We start from the raw sequence: 19218 nt of genomic DNA, 5'->3' as shown, positions 1-19218 counted from the left end.
CAGACAAAATCAGCGTTTGAAATCAGGCTTGATATCTCAGAGTCCATTCTGTCCCTGGCCTGTAAGGCCACAGTTTTCAACTTGTGGGTCGCAACCCCTTTGGGGGGTCAAATGACCTTTTCATAAGGGTCACACAAGACCACTGGAAAACACAGATATTTACATTATGATTCATAACAGTAGCAAAATTACAGTTACGGTGCAGCACAGAAAATAATTTTATGGTTGGGATCGCCACAACATGGGCCTCTGTGATAAAGGGTTGCAGCATTGGGAAGGCAGAGAACCACTGCTCTAAGGGAATGGGAAGGGAAGAATGCAGGGTTTTTTATTATTTTCTCTCTAGTTATTCTGATGGTCATTTATTGAAGAGCTGCTGCGCACACAGATCATACTAGATTCCAAACCCAAGACATTCCCAGCCTTCACTTTCCAATCTACCTGGGTTCAGGATACCTTCAGAAAGGCCTGGCTTTGGGGAACCGTGCTAGAGGGACACTGGATGGGGCAGGAGGCTGCTAGGGCTGAGTTTTCTGGGGAATTGGAAATTTCTTACCTGGTGCAGCTGACAGGGAAAGGTACCAAGGAGCCCCCCTAAGACAGCCCAAGGCCAGCTTCCTGATTATGCGCTATTGTTTGATTCCCCTCAGCAGCTCTGTCAGGCGGGGGTGGATGGTTAGACACCCAACAGCAAGTGAGAAGTTAAGCAAACTGTTTAACCAAGTGGAATATTATACATCCTTTATCTGTAGAACTGATTAGGCAACTTTCCATATTCAGAAAATCTGGCAAAACATCTCAAAATCTTAAAATGTCTGAGCCTTCTTTCTACTAATTCCTCTAGTAAGAACTTATCACTAGGAAAAAAAACCCAAAATCTAGATAAATATTTACAGCTGAAAATATTCCAGAATAGTAACAATGTTTAGACTGTGCCTGAATGAAATTTTCAAAGTCGATGTTTCACTACCAAAATGGAAAAGCGGGCTGGCAAGATGACTCAGTGAGTAAAACCGCCTGCCAAGCAAGCCTGACAACCCGAGTTCAACCCCGGTGATGCACAGAAAAAGTCTGATGCTGCCCTGGTGTGCCTGAAATCCCAGCACACATGTGGTAAGACAGAAGCCGGGGGAGATAGAAGCCCTGAAGTTGGCCTGAAGCGGGCCACGTACGTGGTGAAAAGAGAGACTGGCGCACCAAGGCGGGAGGCAAAAACTGGTTCTGAGAAGTTGTCCTCTGACCTTCACAGACCTGCACATGAGCACACACACACACCATGATGGTGGCAGTTTTTAAAAGGAAAAAATGATTAAAATGAAAAGGAAGAAACAATTTGCTAGCCTTATCCTGAGAGGAAAAAAGGACAGCACACCCTACACTCTCCTGGGGTGGGCCATGTGATGATGATAACGGTGTCAGTGATCAGCATAGGCACCGATTTCTAAGAATCCTACAGAAATATCTGCAATTAAATAATAAAAAGATCCATATGCACGGAAATTCAATGATTCTACATTAGCAAAATGTGAAGGAAATCGAAACACCTAGTACCAGGAGACTCACATATAAACATAAGGCTGCACAGTGTATGTATACAAAGGACAGTACTGCAGTGGGTGTTGTGTTCTCTACAACCATTCGATGCGTCTGATAATAATGTATTATCATTAAAAAATGGGTATTATCTATATGTGCTGAGACAGGAATATATATATATATATAAATATCCAAGATAGAATTTCATTGTGCTGAGAAAATGGCCTACCGGGGACACCATCCTCCAGCTCAAATCCTGCTGAGCTACTTTCCTGGGCTCCATTACTGTTTGGAGCCTTCACTCGATGAGAGTAAGGGTAAGACAACATAACATTTGTAGGGCTCCACAAGCGTATGATCGAGCCTATGTGGCCTTTCCCTGCCCATCTACTTGCCGACTATGAATTCAAAGATGTGATTCAAAATGCCATGTGGCTGGGAGGTTACATGGGCTCTAGAATCCGCAATAAAATGTCTTTGGACATTATGTCCGTGGTTGTGGGAGTTGTGAGGAACAGTGGCTCTGAAGGGCTTGCTTAGGACATGATGTCGGTGTCAGAACCCCTGAAGAGGAAGTAGAAAGATTCCATAACACTTCAGACAAGATTGAGTAAGGCTGTTGGATGAAATCTTAAATGAATATGTCTCTATATCAAGATTAGAAAAAGAGCATAGTTGTTAATAGACATAAAGAGTTGTTGACAGGATTACATCTCTTTGTAGAATGTTTGCCTGGAATACGAGAGTCCCCAGGGTTAGTGCACTACCAGACAAAAGCGGAAATAATAATAGTGGACTGTCTCTTTTAGGTCTGTCGAGACTTTAAAAGAATATTTTATTGTTGTACGTATATGGGCATTTTGCTTGTGAGTACTGTGTACTACGTGTGTGCCTGGTACCCACAGAGACGTTGGAGCCCCTGGGACTGGAGTTTCAGGTGGCTCTGACTCATCATGTGGGTCCCCTGCAAGAGTAACCAGTGCTTTAAAACGCTAAAACCATCTCTCCAGCCACCCCCACCCACCCAAGGCAGAGATACAGAGATAGATTACAGCCCTTGGGAGGCTGAGGCAGGAGGATTGAGAGTTTGAGGCCAGTCTGAGCTACACAACAAGACCCAGTCTGGAAAACAGAACAAAAAACAGTTCTATGAACTGCAAACTAAGGTAATATTTTTCTCTAAGTCAACTTAAAAGGATAAAGAAAGCCCAGCCCTCTGGAGAATTCACAGGTAGTGAAGATGAGAACCAACAAAGAACGTGACAAAGGCATTCAAGGGAACTAGGAAGTGGAGGGTGATCAGGAACAAGATGACTCAGTTGGTGGGAGTGCTTGCTGCCAAGCCTGATGACCTGAGTCCTCAGGACTCACATGATGGGAAGAAAATGTAAACTCCCACAAGTTGTCCTCTGACCTCCACATACTCCTCTCTCTCTCTCTCTCTCTCTCTCTCTCTCTCTCTCTCTCTCTCTCTCACACACACACACACACACACACACACATGCACACACACACGCACACGCACACACACACGTTATGTTCAGTCTGTGAGGACCGACTCACCGAAACACAAAAGGACAGTTTATTGTGTGCACAATTACAAGCCAGTAGGGACCTTGTCAAAGCAACTGTTGCAGCAGCGGCAAGAGGAGGTCCCCCGCCCTTCTAGAGAGCATTATTTAAAGGCAAAACCCAAAAAAGTTACCTTGGCAGAGTGTGGAGTGACGGATTCAATCCTGATTGGCGGAAGTCTAGGGACTTTTCACCAATTTTATTTTCGAACCTCACCTGTTGCTTGTCAAGTTTTCATATCGGCTGACCTTCAGGTGGGAAATTCTGCTGCTATCTGCACTTCCAGATGGCTACCCTGTCACTTTTGCCCTTAGCCATTTCTGAGGACTGGAATGTTTTAGGGGAAATAGCTTACACAAGACACAAGATGGAAGCGGAGGACAAAATGGAGGAACTTTGGTTCTTCAACACACATACACGTTAAATAAATGTAATTTTAAAAAAGGAAGTGGAAGGTAGAGGAGAGGTTCCTGGGCTGGTGCCACACACATGGGCTCATCCTGTCCCTGGCTGCATCCTCCTCCTAGTGAAGACAGGGTCAGAAAACGTCAGACAAAAGCTGTTGGGTTCTTGGGTAGAGGGTCTAACCTGCAAGAAACCCCAGCATGCATCCTTGCACCAGAGACCAGCTTCAAATTCATGATTCTCCTGCCTTTACCTCCCAAGTGCTGGGATTTACAGGTACATGCCACTATTTTTTGGCTAATTAATTAATTGCTCTGTGTCTCATTTTTCTCAGTCATCAAATGGGGTAACTGTCCTAATCTGGTTAGAATATGATGAGTTACATGAGATAACATCTATCCCTTAGAAGTGTCTGGTCCACAGCAGACATGGGCTCACATCTATCCCTTAGAAGTGTCTGGTCCACAGCAGACATGGGCTCACATCTATCCCTTAGAAGTGTCTGGTCCACGGCAGGCATGAGTTCACGTCTATACCTTAGAAGTGTCTGGTCCACAGCAGACACGAGTTCACGTCTATCACCCTTAGAAGTGTCTGGTCCACAGCAGACATGGGCTCACATCTATCCCTTAGAAGTGTCTGGTCCACAGCAGACACGAGTTCACGTCTATCCCTTAGAAGTGTCTGGCCCGTGGCAGACATGGATTCACGTCTATCACCCTTAGAAGTGTCTGGCCCGTGGCAGACACAACTCCCTTCTTCCCTGCAGTAACTTAGTATTCTGTTGACAAATGGCCACTGGGAGAAGAGTCTGTGATTCCCATTGCAAATGATCAAGAGAACGCAACTTAAATGGCTCACCTGCAATGAATGCGTCAGGACTCCAAGAATGGATTTTGGGAGAGAGAGGAGCCCAGGAACTTCCTCTGCCCCTGTTCCATTCATCTACCACCCAAAGAAGGCCCTAGACCCAGGAGGCCTATGGGGCTGGTCCTCTCTGGATAGGCACTTCTAGAAGCCGTGGCCAAATCTCATTCTATGTTGTGAAGTCATCCCTACAGACTAGCACAGTGTCTGGCACACATAGAAGAAATTCTGGAGACATGTGTTGCCTGTTAAGAGAGCATTCTCTGCCTCTGGTCCAGCATTGTCTGAGGTATCCACAATTCCCCTTAAAACAAGAGGCTGAAGGATTTGGCTGGTTCCACCCACTGTCCTCAGGAGATCCTCTTCTTCATTGGTCTACAGTGTCTTTAATGGGACTCCGGAGTTCATGACTCTAGTCCAGGTGAGGCCTCCTCTTGCTATGGGACAGAGGTCTCTTCCTCTGACCCTACTGGTCCTTGGAGCTTCCTTTCTCCTCATCATAGTAAGTCACTAGACACTTAGACTGTCCCCTTAAGGAAGTCCAACCATTCCGGAGTCAGCTCAGGAGAATGGCTCAGAGCTGAGAGTCAGGACTACCTCTTATTAGGAAGAGCAGACAACGCTCTTAATCACAGAGCCACATCTCCAGTTTGAGAATGCTGGGTCTAACCTGGGCCTTTCCTGTCACCTTGGGGAGTTCTCATACAACTTCAGGCATCTTGGCAGAGTCAGGGGCTCAAAGCTGGAAAAATCTTAGGAGATTGCTCACCCAGCTTTTCAATATGAGGGATGCACACTGCTCTTTACAGGCAACGCACTGAATCTCGGTGAGATGAGGACAGGACGCGGACACTCAGTAAACACAATCACGGTGACATACTAAGAACTTCAAAATGACTTCATCTGACCCCTTGACAACCCCGGGGTAGGTATTACTTTCCTTCTTAAAGGACCCGAGGCTGAGAGAAGTCAAATGGGCTGCTGGGGGCCATAAAGCAGTGGTGCAGCCTAACATGACCCCCCCTGTTTCTTGCTTTGTGGAGCCCAAGTCATTCAAGTGTCCACCAGCCTCATCCGCTACCACCTCTGTCAAGTGCATGGCTGCTTTTCCTCAGCTCTAACCCAACCCATGGCCATGCATATGCCAGGCAGCAGAGACTTTTCCAGCTAACCTCCCAGCAATGCCTGTCTTCCCATTGGGAGCATCACTCCCAAAGAACCACAGAGAGAGGAGACAGCAACTGGAGGAGTGAAGGTTTCCTTGGGTCCTAGTTTATCTGAGGGTAGCAGCATGTGGGAGTGTAGCACCGGGAAGCCAACGCAGTATCTGTCTAGGGGAGCTCTGGCTGGAACCTGCTGGTCTCTGTGTTGTGCTGAAAGTTCCGCTGCCTCCCAGCCCTGCAGCCGCTGAGTCACTGCCTTCACTCTGCCCTGGATTAACAGTTCCTCGTCTTCGGGTTTTTCCTCATTCAGATGTTGACCTCTTGGTTTGCTGATAATAGTTACCCCATTAAGTTCCTGAGAATCAGTAAATTGTTTTTCTTATATTTTGTGTGTGCGCATACGTGCGTGCATGCATCTCTCTCTCTCTCTCTCTCTCTCTCTCTCTCTCTCTCTCTCTCTGTGTGTGTGTGTGTGTGTGTGTGTGTGTGTGTGTGTGTATGTGTGTGATGGAGATCAGAGGACATCCTGTAGGAGTAAGCTCTCTCCCTCTACCATGTGGTTCCTAGGAGTTGAACTCAGGTCATCAGGCTTGGTGGAAGGTATCTCTACCCACTGAGATGCCTTGCCGGTCTTACAAGAATCAATAACTCTTGATGTCTTTGAGGCTAGTAGCCCTGTCCTATGCCATGTAGTGTATGACAAGGGACATGTTTCACTTTGGTGTCCATGGGACTAGATATCACTTGAAATGTATACTGTTAGGCCAGATAAACACTGTGTTCAGTATACACATGGTGGGAGAATAAAGAACAACATGGCCATCCTCTCTGAATTACTCAGAAATTTCTTTAAAAGTCTTAAATTGTCACGTCTTTCATCAATCCAAGATCAGCATCCTAATGATTAATCCAGTGAATTCCACAACACACACAGTTATACCTACTAAAGAGAGGCCAGAACAGCAAAGGGACATTTTATATGTATGGCCCTTACTTTCTCCCAGTGACTTAGTTCGGTATGGCAATCTGTCTTGCCACTGAGGGCATGGGTGTGGGAAAGCTTTTGGTACAGGTTCACTGACAGTGGTTCACTGCTCCATGGTGACCTAGACACTTTCCCTATAATCCCACGCCAGCCCCTGCAGGGGCTGCTGTCCTACCCTGAAAGGGATGACTGCTAATACCATTGTGGAAACTCAGGCCTGGAGACATGGTGGCAGGTTCATGTTCTGAGTGGAGGAGGACCAAGCCTCCATTTTCCCAGATGATCTGAAGTCAGTTAGCCAGTAACTCTATGACCCCACCTTCAGCAGACTCTGGGGTTTCCTAAGGCACAAGTCCTCTCACATTGTTCATAACCTGGAACCCCAAAGATTTTTCTAGTCTCAATATCAGCGTGTATACCCACAGGCTAGGGAGAACGGCTCAATTGACAAAATGCATGTCGTGTGAGCATAAGGGCATGACTAGCTCCATATCTAACATACATGTTAAAAGCCTGGCAGAGCAGCGAGGCTCTGTGATCTCAAAGCTGGGGAGATGAAGACAAGGCCAATCTCTGGGGTTCACTAGCAAGCCAGCCTAGTCAAACCATGAGCTTCAGGGATAGAGATGGTGTCTCAGAAACCTGTGTGGAGAGTGATTTTTTTTCCCCAGAACTGTGAAGAGGCCCACAAGTGAGGCCCTGGGTGCCAAGAGGCCCGTGCGGATCAGTAGCTTGTGGATCCAGTAAGCATGAGTTTGTAGGATTAGGCGGGACCCACGGGGTTTCAGTATCACCCACAGAAGCGTGAGCTGATCCACGGGAGGTGTGCTTCCGCCATGCCTCAGTGGTACTGCACTACTCCCAAAGGGCCATCTTCTTCCCATAGTTTCCCCCTTACAATGAGTGGATTGATGTATCCTTACCCTTTCTAGGTTGTGCCTCGGCCTTCAGCTTTATGTGAAGTACTGGAAGACCAAGACACAGAACAAGGTGAAATCTATAATGCAGGTGTTTCCACATGAAGGCCCTCCCCCCACCAACCTGGGCCATTCTCTTTCCCTCAAGCTACCCCTTAACCCAGGACTTGAACTGGAGAAAGCCCATTACAGCTAATCCTGGGAGATATTCCCCATGGGGTCTTTTCCCCCAGGAAATGATGTGTCAGTACATGAGGGGACCTCAAGATTGTCCGTCAGATAGCAAAGGATTCCTCCAGCAGAGGCTGGCTGGAAATGGAAGTGGCTTGGGGTCACAGTGAGCTAGTGGCTGGCCCTCTCGGCCCTATAACGAACCCTCTACGATGCACCGCCTCTCAGGGGCTGCATGGGTCCAGCAGAGGCTGGCTGGAAATGGAAGTGGCTTGGGGTCACAGTGAGCTAGTGGCTGGCCCTCTCGGCCCTATAACGAATCCTCTACGATGCACCGCCTCCCAGGGGCTGCATGGGTCCTAGAAGCCAGCCATTCTTCTGGATGGAGGATTCACTAAGATCCCATGGTGGGAAAACCTACTAGATCCTTGCCCTCTATCAGGTGCCAGCCAGGAAAAGAATTCAGTGTCTGGCTCAGCTACGGCTTTTAAAGCTGAGAGCGAGGGGCAGAGGCTGTGAAGGCAGGGGTGGGGGAGGAGAAAGGAGGAGGCTGGGCAACAGCACACTAGCAACATCTGTGTCTGGAAAACATGCCTGTCGGTGGTGTTCTCACAAAGCTGCTGCACTACAGCCCTTTCCCACCCTCTTCCTCCCTTTCCGGCATGTGGAGAGGTCAGAATTGTCTGTCACCAGCGGTGTAAGCTTTGACTGGGCCTCCTCATCTCTAGCGGGGTACAGCTTCTGTCCTGGCTGACTGCCTGAGCATTGCTTCCCCGTCTCAGCTTCTGAACTTTGAGCCTAAGCTGACATCATGAAAACAGAAGCGGTTCTGAGGAAAAGGCAAACAGTCAACACATCCTGTATGTTTTCCCCACGCTTGACCTCTGGCTTTACTACCCCACATTGCCTCCTTTATGCAAAGCAGGAGGCTGGGGAGAGAGAGCCCGGAAAGAAAGTCCAGGAGTGTCTGCTGTGGCCAAAGGAGATCAGCAAGATGGAGTTGCTAGAGCCAACATACCAGCCTCCCTGGGGGTCCTACAGGCTGCCTTCCTGCTCCTCGAGGTCACCTGTGGGTTCCTCTTCTCAGCTCTCTACTCTAAACCCCACCCCACTCCAGTACTGGGAGTGCCAGCTGGGTGGGGTCCTCCATGTTGACCGAATGTATGCCCAACCTGGTGAGAGCACACAGAGGCCGCCAGGACTTCAATGTTGGGGAGCTTTGGGGAAATTCATCATCTTGGTTCCGGGACTGATTCACTGAGACAGTCAATAAACACTGAGTTCCTTGTGGAGATAGAGGGAATGAATTCCCTTCTTCCTGCAGCCCCTTCTAAGGAGCATCAGGATAGAGATGTAGAGGGAGACCTCAGGCAACTTGGTGATCCTTCACCATGCTTGTGGCTCACTGAACAGCCCACCCCAGCCTCTCAGCTCCTGGGATGTGTGAGAAGCCACAGCTTGGAAGCTGAGGGCTGGACATGAACACAGGATGATCCTCTGAGCTGCTATCTTAGGGTTTTGCTTTTATTTCAAACATACTCTCTCACTAGGCTAGCCTTAAACATGATCCTCCTCAGCGCAAGCCCTGGAACTATAGGTGAGCACCAAGTCTTCTCTGAACTGCGTTTGGGATCAGCCCACCCACTCTTCAGAGTTTTACAGGCATCATAAAGCCCAACTGAAGCCAGAAAACAAAAGTGTTAAGACCAGCTTAGCCCATCTACTGCAAGCACAGTTTTAGGCCAAGTGACACATCTTTGCTCTTCATGACTTAACCTTGCTGTCTGTGCTTCCTGTGGCTCCCAAATCCTGTTGTCCCCTCTCATTGGGACACAACCAGAAGAAAAGTAGTTATTTGTAAATTTAACAGAGAAACCTGTGCCTGCCTGAGAGTTCTCAGAAATCTTCCCAAGTGAGGGGCTTGTCTCATTCCTACTAGAGGAACTCTGGGCATCCCCATGCTGGAAGGAGTCTTCAGAGAGGGCAAGCGATCAGTCTGGTGCTAACTAAATAGGACGGAGAGAAGGAAGAGCAAGCCAGCAAAAATGCAAGGCTGCCGAGAGTGTGTGGACAGAATTCTGTGAATCTGCCTCCTGCAGGAGCAAAAGAAAAGGGTTGTGCTACTTTGCCTGAATTACTTTCTCTACCTCCAAGATACTCATACATTTGCTACTTCAGTTTCTAGCAGTCTGTGGGATTGTATTTCATATGGAAAATGTCCCCTGCTAAAGCTCTGCGATTCTTCCTTGTGTGAACTTGGCAGCATAAGTCTACTCCCAAAACAGGCATCAACCATAGCAGGAGTCCAACACCAGAGACAGAATTTATTTGCAAAGCAGTCTGAAAAATCTCCAGATTTTCAGCCGTTCTCTATCCACAGCCGAAGAGGTGGGATAAAGTCCGCAGCCCAAGTTACAACACAGTTTCTGTGTACTCATTCTGAATTAGTTTAAGATCACAAAGGGAATGATTGGACCCAAATCTTATACAGAAAAGGCCTAGGATGAAAAGTTCTGTGGTGCCCACCCAACAGCTACCACCAGCCTTACACAGTTATGAGAAGGGGAACATTTTCAGAAAGCCCAAACTGAGTGGATGGGGGGTAATAATCACCTGGGAGGGAATTCTAATCCCCCCAGTAAGGAACCCAAGCCTCTGTACTAATTAGGCCGAATTTAAAATCTCTAGGCAGACGTCTCCTGGTTGCATAGCAACTGGCACTGTTCCTTGCTGTGAATGAGCAGTGTCGGAAGGTGGTCCTCCACTTTACAAATGTAATGATAGAATTCTCAGGCGTTGAGGAAGAGGTGGTCCTTGGGCAGAGGTGAGTGCTCTTGGTATGTAAGCCAGTGTAGCTCATATGGAATTTGTTTCATTCTTTTGATTAGTTTTTATCCAGAAGGCAAGTTCCTTTTCTTATCCTTTATCATCAAACCAAATGACACTTGGCTTGACAAACATCGTTCTCTGAACTCAACAGATGACAATCATTCATTGAGATGGAAGATCAGCTATGGGGCCATTTACATCTTAAAATCCATTCTTCCTAAGTCAGCTCCACCCCCTAGCCTACAAGTCCCCCGAAGTATCACTACTTCTGTCTTTAAGGCACACTGACTCCCCTAGGCTCTCTGTTTATTATGAGTTAATTATTTCTACCATTCAAAGATTAGTTCTGAATCAACCAACCCCGCTTCCTAGCCATTTAGCCCTTAGATTCTGAGAGGGTGGGTTGAGGACACCAATAAATTCATTTTAGGGATTCTGGTCATTGGGGTCACACTTGATCATAACTTTCAGCCCCACTCCCTTTTTGGTTGTTTCAAAGGCTTCTAAAGCCTTCTCCAGAGGAAATCTATGGGTAACTAAAGGCTTTACATTCAACGTCTTCGATGCAAGCATGGAAATCGCCATGGGCCACCTGTAAGAGACCGTAAGCATTTCATTCGCCTTCAGGGGAAAAGTCAGGTCCCCAAAACTACTAATCCCAGAAACTGCTCAGTCACATTTATTTCCAGCATGGTCCTTGTACAAGGTCAGCTCCATAGTGACAGAAGGCCCGTGGCCTGTCATCTGCAGGTACAGAAACTTTCATTTGCCATATCCAAGCCTCCAACTCCTTGTTCTGCAGTTTAGGCCATGAAACCTAGACGTTCTTTGCCAAGAAGGACCGAGTGATACTATAGAGGCCAGTGTGAAAAGGCAGTAAATGGGGAGGTGGCCAGGAATAGGCCGAGATAACCCATTCACACAGATTAGCAGCCCAGCTTGGCAAAGGCGAATGCAAAGTGGGCGCTCTGCTGAGGACATGGAGGGATAAGCTGGGCGTATGAGGCACTGCTATGCTCCAGTCAGAGCATCCTTGCTGCACACAGTGGGGAGCAGTAGGATATGGATAGGGTGGGTGAAAAGCAGCTCTACCCCCAAAGAGACCCCTGATTCCCTTTAAAGGAGAGGAAGGGAAGTCTGGCTGTAGTAGGGAGGGAGGAGGGCTTAGGTGATGAGTGGCAGACCCAAACCCCCTCCCTGTCTGCTCCTCCCTCTGAGGAAGAAGTATATGTTTTCTCTTAGCAGCCCTATCATATCGGGTGCTGGCAGTGTGGTCAGGGAGTGCCTCTCATAAATAAACACGCAGAGACTCCTGGTCTCAGAGGTTGCATGGGACCTGCCTTGACCATGCTGGCTGCTGGTCACCTTGGATCACCCTCAGCATACTCACGTGTTGCAGTACCGAAACACGCCCTTGATATCCACTTCCCGTATGGCTGCATGCATTAGGGGTAAATTGACCATCTCAGAGCCCATTCCCACAATCACCAAGGTCCCACCAGAGTGAGTGGCCTAGGGAAGAAATAAGAGAACTCAGGATATACAGGAAGCCCAGAGAACGTGATTCTTGCTACACTACTAAACTCTTCAACATGCCACCCAAACCCAAGAGTGGCAGGGTATGCAGAAGTGTAAGGGTGACTAATGGAGACACAAGGAGCAGTCAGTATCGGCTGGGCATGGTGGCATACACTGCAAACCCAGCACCAAGGAGGCTAATGCAAGAGGATTTCTGACCATCCAAGGCCAGTGTGCCTACAGAGTGAGGGCCAAGTCAATCAGAGTTACATAATGAGATCCCACATCTCAAAAAAAATCAAAATGAAAATAAGAAACCACCCTCTGAACTCATCAGTAGTGAGAAAACTGCAGCTGTCACACAAACAGGCTGTGGATCCTGTGCTCTAAAAACAACTTCACCCACAGAGGCAGGCAGGAGGCATTTGTTCTACACCTCAAAGGCATTGAGCAGAATGGATCTGTTCTTCCTAAATATTTGTCTGGAAATCCAGCACTCTGCTAATGTCATGAAATTAGACTCCAGGGAGCCACTCCCTTCTTGAAGCATGTCAGACGAGGGAGAGTATCTCCTGGCAATTTCTATGTGATGCTGTGTAAGTACAGTGCTGGCCTGTGGCATCAGCAGGAAAATGAGCAATTAGTCCTGCAAAATTTCAGTGATAGCCAGACATGGCAGCGGCACTTACACCTGACCATTCTGAGAGATACAAAACAGAGCGACAGGAAGGCACACAGCCAGCCCCTCTGAGGGGAGGGGTAGGAAATGTCATGGAGAGAGGCCTGCAGTACCCAGAGGAGAGGTGGTACTCCAGGGTGCAGCACTGTGAGGCCACTCCTGCTGCTAAAACCTCTGAGCAGCCAACTTGGCCTTTCAGCTAGCACCTCGTGGCTAACAATCACTGGGCTTGGTATCATTGTGTATGCAGTTTTTGGCTGCTTTATGCTTTCACTGAAGTGCAGAATTGCTTATAAACAACCCAGGAATAGACATGTAATGGAAAAAGCATCCCTGTCTCCACTGGAGATGGGCAGGAGGTCAAAGCTGTGGGTTGAGTCACAGTAAACTCTTAAATAACAGCTTTTCCAGAGAAATGCTCTCCCCTTGGGAGTTGCCCTCTCTGACAATGAGGAGGAACTTGCTGGCTATTCCAAGTAGCAGGGGCCAGCAATATGCAGCCACAGGCCAAGGAATGCTCAGATTACTTGACTACTCTGGGTATGGTCAATATACCATGAGATGACATCCGTTCTACCCAAGGGCATCTACCACATCACACAGACAGCATCCAGTCACCTCCCTGACAGGAAGATGATGCTCAGCAGTGCCCATATTTGGTGCTACTGCCTGCTGCGCTCATTGGCAGTATGACCACACCTTCTGAAGTCCATGTTACGCATGATGGCTCCATGTTAGAGAGACATCAGCTTATGCCTGGGAAGTCCCTCAGGTCACAGCCACATCTACACCATCCCAGGTGTACCAACTACTGGAGGTGACATCTGTTCCCAAGTATCAGGGCAGAGAGGAAGAACAGTTACATCCATCAAGTTTCATTGCCCCTCTGTGGTATGGTATCACCTGAAGATAGTAGATATACCTTCTTCTCTCTCATCACCTGCAATGTGTCTAACACAGAGCCTGGCACCCAGGAGGTGTCACTCACAGACTCATCATCTTGCATAGTTTTGGGATCAATTTGCCTTTCCCCACATGGAGACCACTGGCTATGAGAGTGGAACAGAAGACGGGTTGATTCTAACAGAAACTCAGGACAGGACCAAGTGATAATTGCTTATCCTTCCTGCCACCTCCTTGCCCTCTGTGACACTAAGCATCTTGACAGGAGGAAATAGCTCTGCAAGACTTCCAGGCTGGAGGGCGTACCATAGCTAGAGATGTTAGCCTTCTGTCTCACATGCTGCAAAGTGCCCTGGGCATGAGCTAACTATGACTCAGAAGGAAAAGAGAAGCCCGTGGCCCTGTGGGAAGCAGTCTAGGAGGCAGAGGCAGGAGCTCCTCCCAGCTCAGGCCCTCCCATCCTAGCACAGTTGTTTGTTCAATCCTTCCCATCCAGTGGGCTCGACAGAGCTGGGATTGACTCTTGACTCAAACCTGGGGACTTGGAAGAGGTTCCCGGACTCTCTCACTGTAACGTATTAACTGGATTCAGACCTAAGGTGCAGAGGCATCGTGCCTACAAAACGCCCAGCAGAGGACTGGCATACAGGAGGCTTGTTTTTCCTCTTTTCCTTGTACTTTGCTCTGTCCATGCCACACCCTCCCCACCCCAGCTCCTTCTCTATTTCCCATAAGTTGCTGGAGGGGTGGAACCTTGGGGGTGAATCAGGTATGGGCAGCTTATCGGCTCCTCCTTCTTCTGGAAGATAGCACCCCACTTACCAGTTTTAGCCTTGAAAACTCACCTCACCTTGGCGACTAGCTGAATCACTAGCTGTTGTTTTGTATCAATGACTCAAAGACTAGTTTTCCTCAATAAAACAATACAGGAACTTCCTACTCTACTAAGGCATGGTCTTCTGTTTGTCCTGCTAATGGTTTTGTTGAAAGCAGGCTTTACAGGTACTGGAGCAATGCTAAAGGTAGCCCCATCCTGAAAGGGCATCGCGTGTCTGTTTTTGACAACTGAACCTCATTAGGACTCAATGAAGGCTCAAAGCAAGTTCACACAAAAGGCAAGAGAACAAAATGCAGAGGTGTTAGCTGATTGGGGGGGTCACACAGCAGCCCAATGGAGCTTGATGGCAGATCTCCTCACTACTGCTCTCCTTACTACTCTGTACCACCTCTGCCCCCAAGTTGCACAGCAGCAAGCTGCCCTCAGCTCACTCACATAGATGCCCGTCTGGATGGAGGATTCCGCTCCTGTGCATTCAATAGTGACTTCCGGTTTGCTCCCTAGCATGCTTTCCACTTTATTGGCAATTTCCCGGGGAGACTCTTTGGTAACCTGGAGGGTGAAATCGGCTCCAACTTCCTTGGCTTTGGCCAACCGAGAGGAAGATAGGTCTAAAGGAAAACAAAAGTTAGTTCAAATGCAGAAGCCAGAGAACTGACTAGGAAGAGAATGGAGGTATAAGATTTGATGCAGCTATCTGCAGCACAACGGGTGAGCTGCTGAGCTCCACAGACCCCACACCTTACACGCTGCCCACTATGTGCTCACGCATAGGCACCCTTTCCTTCTGCAAAATACCTCTGTATGGCCTCCTAGTTCTACACAGTTCTACATAGGTACACTTACACACACACACACACACACACACACACACACACACACACACAATTTTTGCTTTCTAAATTCAGTCAGACAGACCAAAGGCTGAAGCCTCCTCTTAGCATTCACAGGGTAGTATGAAGCCCATACATAAGGAACTACATTCTCCTCTCCACAGCAGCTACCTTCTCCTTTCACTAAAGGGACTTCTACCAGGCAATGGTGATGCACACTTTTAATTCCAGAACTGTGCAGGCAGAAGTAGGAAGATCTCTGTGAGTTTGAGGTCAGCCTGGTTTACAGAGTAAGTTCCAGAACAGCCAGGACTACACAGAGAAAACTTGTCTTGGGAGTGGGGAGCAGAGGGGGGAGACTTCTGAACCCTGAGTTAGTCATTCCTGGACAACCCAGGAGACAGGAGGTAGAAGCTCTTCAGACACCAGCACTTCAGGAAGTGTGGTGGTTTGTCCTCTAAAGGTTCACACAAAGGTTTGCTCTCCAGTGTGGAGTTCTGAGGTGGTATACCCTCTAAGAGGTGGGATTGGGGGCAAGGAAATGAGAGCGCCAAGTTTAAAAGAGACCCCTCTTACCAGTCACCAACACTTGAGCAGCTCCCATTGCTTTGGCCACAAGCAAAGTGACCATCCCAACTGGCCCTAGACAAGGCAGAGAATGGAGAAGATTGCATGTTACGAAACATCAGCTTCCCCCTGCCTAAGCCCTGGACAAGGACTACGGTGTATGTGTGTGTGTGTGTGTGTGTGTGTGTGTGTGTGTAAATGTGTGTTGCTAGTGTTTCTCCAAGTGCCTGGCACACAATGAGATGTTAAAGCTGTTCATGATGTAGATGTGAACAAATGGGTGAAGGGTTGTTTTTTTCATGAAACACGTTCCTAGCAGTAAGTTCTGTCTGATCCCTCATAGTTCAGAGCTACAGCTGGTTCCCCTTCACTAAGGCATTGCTGGAGAGAATCTCAAAGAACTGGAAATGAGGAATCAGAAGATCTGGATGTTTTCCAGATCCAACTTCAGAGAACATTCTACCCCTCCCCAGGGAAAATCACATTCTTCCTTGACACCCCAGTACCCGTCTTCTGTGAGGTGGGCGCCTGGGTTGACCCACCCACTCCCACACTATTTGCTTGCTAAATGGCACCGTGATTTTACTGTAAATGTCCCACAGAAGCCGGGCAATGGTGGCACACGCCTTTAATCCCAGCACTCAGGAGGCAGAGACAGGCGGATCTCTGTGAGTTCGAGGCCAGCCTGGTCTACAAGAGCTAGTTCCAGGACAGGAACCAAAAGCTATGAAGAAACCCTGTCTCGAAAATTCAAAAAAAAAAAAAAAAGTCCCACAGAATGGGACAATAAGGAATACTTTGAGTTTGCTTTTTATATGCATCCCCTTGAAAACAACTTTGTGTTTTTTTCTCCAAACTGCAAGAGCGGTTAATGACACAGATTTGAAAATTAGGCTACAACTCTGCAGCTATCGACAGAAATGTTTACAGAATAATGATTTTCGTATTGCATTTATTTACTATATGTGTGCATGTGTACATGTGTACAAGTAGGTTCATGTATCATGGCACATGTGTGGAGGTCTGAAGACAATGTGCAGAATTCAGTTCTCTCCTTTTTCATGTGGGTCCCGAGAATTGAGCTTAGGTCATCAGATTCGGTGGTGGGTGCTTTACCAGCTGAGCCATCTCCACAGCCTGGGTTTCTCGTTTTGTTTTTAAGGGAGCAAACGACGACTATGTGGCATAAAGCCTGTAATCTGGCACTCAGGAGGCTGAGGCAGGATTTTAAGTTTAAGACTATCCTGAGCTACAAAGCAAGGCTCTATTTTTTAAAAGCCATATTTTTAAGTCGCACACAAAATCTACCCAGGGATGGTGAATACACCTGCAATTCCAGCATTTAGGCAGCAGAAGCAGGAGCACCTTGAGTTGGAAGCCAATCTTGCTACCCAGAAAGACCTCAGTCAAAAGCAAAACAAACCATAAAACTAAAGCTAACTGATTCTTCACCAAAATAGTAACAGCAGTTCTCTCAGGCTATGAGTAATGAACTTTGACTGACTTCCTGTGAGCATGTGTGCATGCGTGAGTGCATGTGTGTGTATCGTCTGGGTTACAGCAATTAAAAACTCAGGTGACTTGGTCTAGGCCTTTGGGATTTGCTTCAAGTGGCCAGAAGCAGGAGATGGGAGAAAACTCAGTGGCTGGGCTCCTTCCTTCTGTGAACAGGGCCTACCTACTTCCTTTGCCTAGGAGGAAAGGCTATCCTTTCTCTAGTGTGACTTACAAGTTACAAAAGTTACTCTTCACTTTACTACCAAAATTTCCCCAGTTTTATTGAGGGTTCAAAAATTATTGCAAGATTTTTTATTATTTAAATGGATAGGTGGTTATATACCTTATGAAATCTAATGTAAGTTACTACCATGCTTATAGATATTTTGTTTATTTGTTTGTTTGGGCTTTTTGAGAAAGGGTCTCACTGTGTAACCAAGATTGGCCTGGAATACACAGAAATTCTCCTGCCTCAGTCTCCTGATGCTGAGATACAGATGTGTGCCATTACATCCACCTTCGATGCTTCATTTATTTAGCCAAGGGCTGCTCATTGAAGGAGGCACTGTAACCCTCTCCTACCCAGAAAGGGTCTAGAATCACCTGGAGAAGGAATGAAATGGGGGAGGGATTTCCACGTCCCCAGGCAGTTTCTTACCAGCTCCACACACAAGGACCTTTTTCCCCAGAGAAACTGAACCTCGACGGCAGGCATAGATCCCCACAGAGAGAGGCTCAATCAGGGCCCCTTCCTCAAAGGTGACATTATCAGGAAGCCTGAGAAGTAATCCAGCATACACAATTAGGGTCTCTTACTTTATTAGGTACTGACAATGCTATTAACACTACACTACCATAGTACAAAATTACTACTATATACCACTGGTATTACTCTGTATTTGCCTAAAGCCGTTACAGCATTTAACATTTGCATTGACTTATGTATGTGTACAGCAATGCGCTGAGCACTTTATATACACTTGGTCACCACACTGTTAGAACGGTTCAGCAGTAGTTTTGTTACCCCCAGTCTATTGAGAAAGAAATTAGGCTGCAAGAGTTAAATGCCTTATCTCAGAGGTTCAAAGTGGGGGCTCAAAGGGGTTGAAGTGGAAGCCAGAAATGCTTGCTTCCAAAAGTCCTGCCATTCTGCCCCAGGAAAGTAATTTTCTTTGGCGAAATCACTTCAGATTTCAGTAAATATGTCACGGTTTTTTTTGCTGATGTTTTTCCTTCTGTGCTGGGGATTGAACTCTGTCCCTGCACCTAAACACTGGCCCACACTATGTGTTTTTCTAACATGCCTCCCAAGCTAAGGCGTGGCATGGTTGTCATTAACCAATGAAAGCTTGCTTAACAAATGGCTAACATAACCAGCACTCTCATTTTCGGCTTCTTGACTTCTCAGCATGTCTGGTTTCCCTCTAGCAGCCCCTACCGCTTTGCCAGGCAGTGACTTCACTGTGAGCACCTCTCTGCTATCATCTCCGGTCATCTACTCCAGAACCACATCTGGTGACAGCAGCTGCCAGGCTGCTCCAGGACTGGCTGAGATGGGAACAGGGGTTGTTCCAAAAAGCTGAGTTAACAATGTGTCACCTAAGCCACTAGGTTCTTGGTTTTCTCTTCTGAACCCACTGGCATCTCAACCACATCCACAATCCCACTGGTGGCAGTGAGTATTTGAGGGAGGCCTGGCAGACTAGAATGCTTTCTCACCCATTATTCCATCTAACCCTGCCAAGCAGGCAGGGCAGGCTTATTTTCACCTTTATTCCTCAGTGACAAGATTGCAAGGCTGATTCCCAGCAAGATGCAAGCCAAGGAGCCCTGACTGCCCTCATGTGCCCCACATCAGGGGCCTCTTGGCACAAGTAGCTCTGGTGCTACTTTATTTCTGCTGGTTCCTTGCTATCCAATGTTTACTCAGTCCCCAGC

General features: G+C 47.5%; 1 protein-coding gene across 1 annotated transcript in view; it reads right to left on the bottom strand.

The window, feature by feature from the left end:
• Positions 1-9920: 9920 nt before the first annotated feature.
• The window catches only part of Sord (sorbitol dehydrogenase), a 31728-nt gene continuing 22430 nt past the window's right edge, over positions 9921-19218 (bottom strand). Inside the window, exons 5-9 of the mRNA XM_041679292.1 lie at positions 17939-18057; positions 15793-15858; positions 14819-14994; positions 11836-11957; positions 9921-11037 (exon numbers count right to left, since the gene is read on the bottom strand). Of these exons, the coding sequence (XP_041535226.1) occupies positions 10872-11037; positions 11836-11957; positions 14819-14994; positions 15793-15858; positions 17939-18057 (649 nt within the window). The 3' untranslated portion in view covers positions 9921-10871. The remainder of the gene's footprint in view (positions 11038-11835; positions 11958-14818; positions 14995-15792; positions 15859-17938; positions 18058-19218) is intronic.

This window comes from Microtus oregoni, unplaced genomic scaffold (genome assembly GCF_018167655.1).
Source record: "Microtus oregoni isolate MIOR12 unplaced genomic scaffold, Mior012 000031F_ref0000149, whole genome shotgun sequence".
In the NCBI taxonomy this organism is placed as follows: Eukaryota; Metazoa; Chordata; class Mammalia; order Rodentia; family Cricetidae; genus Microtus; species Microtus oregoni.
This window is presented reverse-complemented; position numbering and strand designations above follow the sequence as displayed.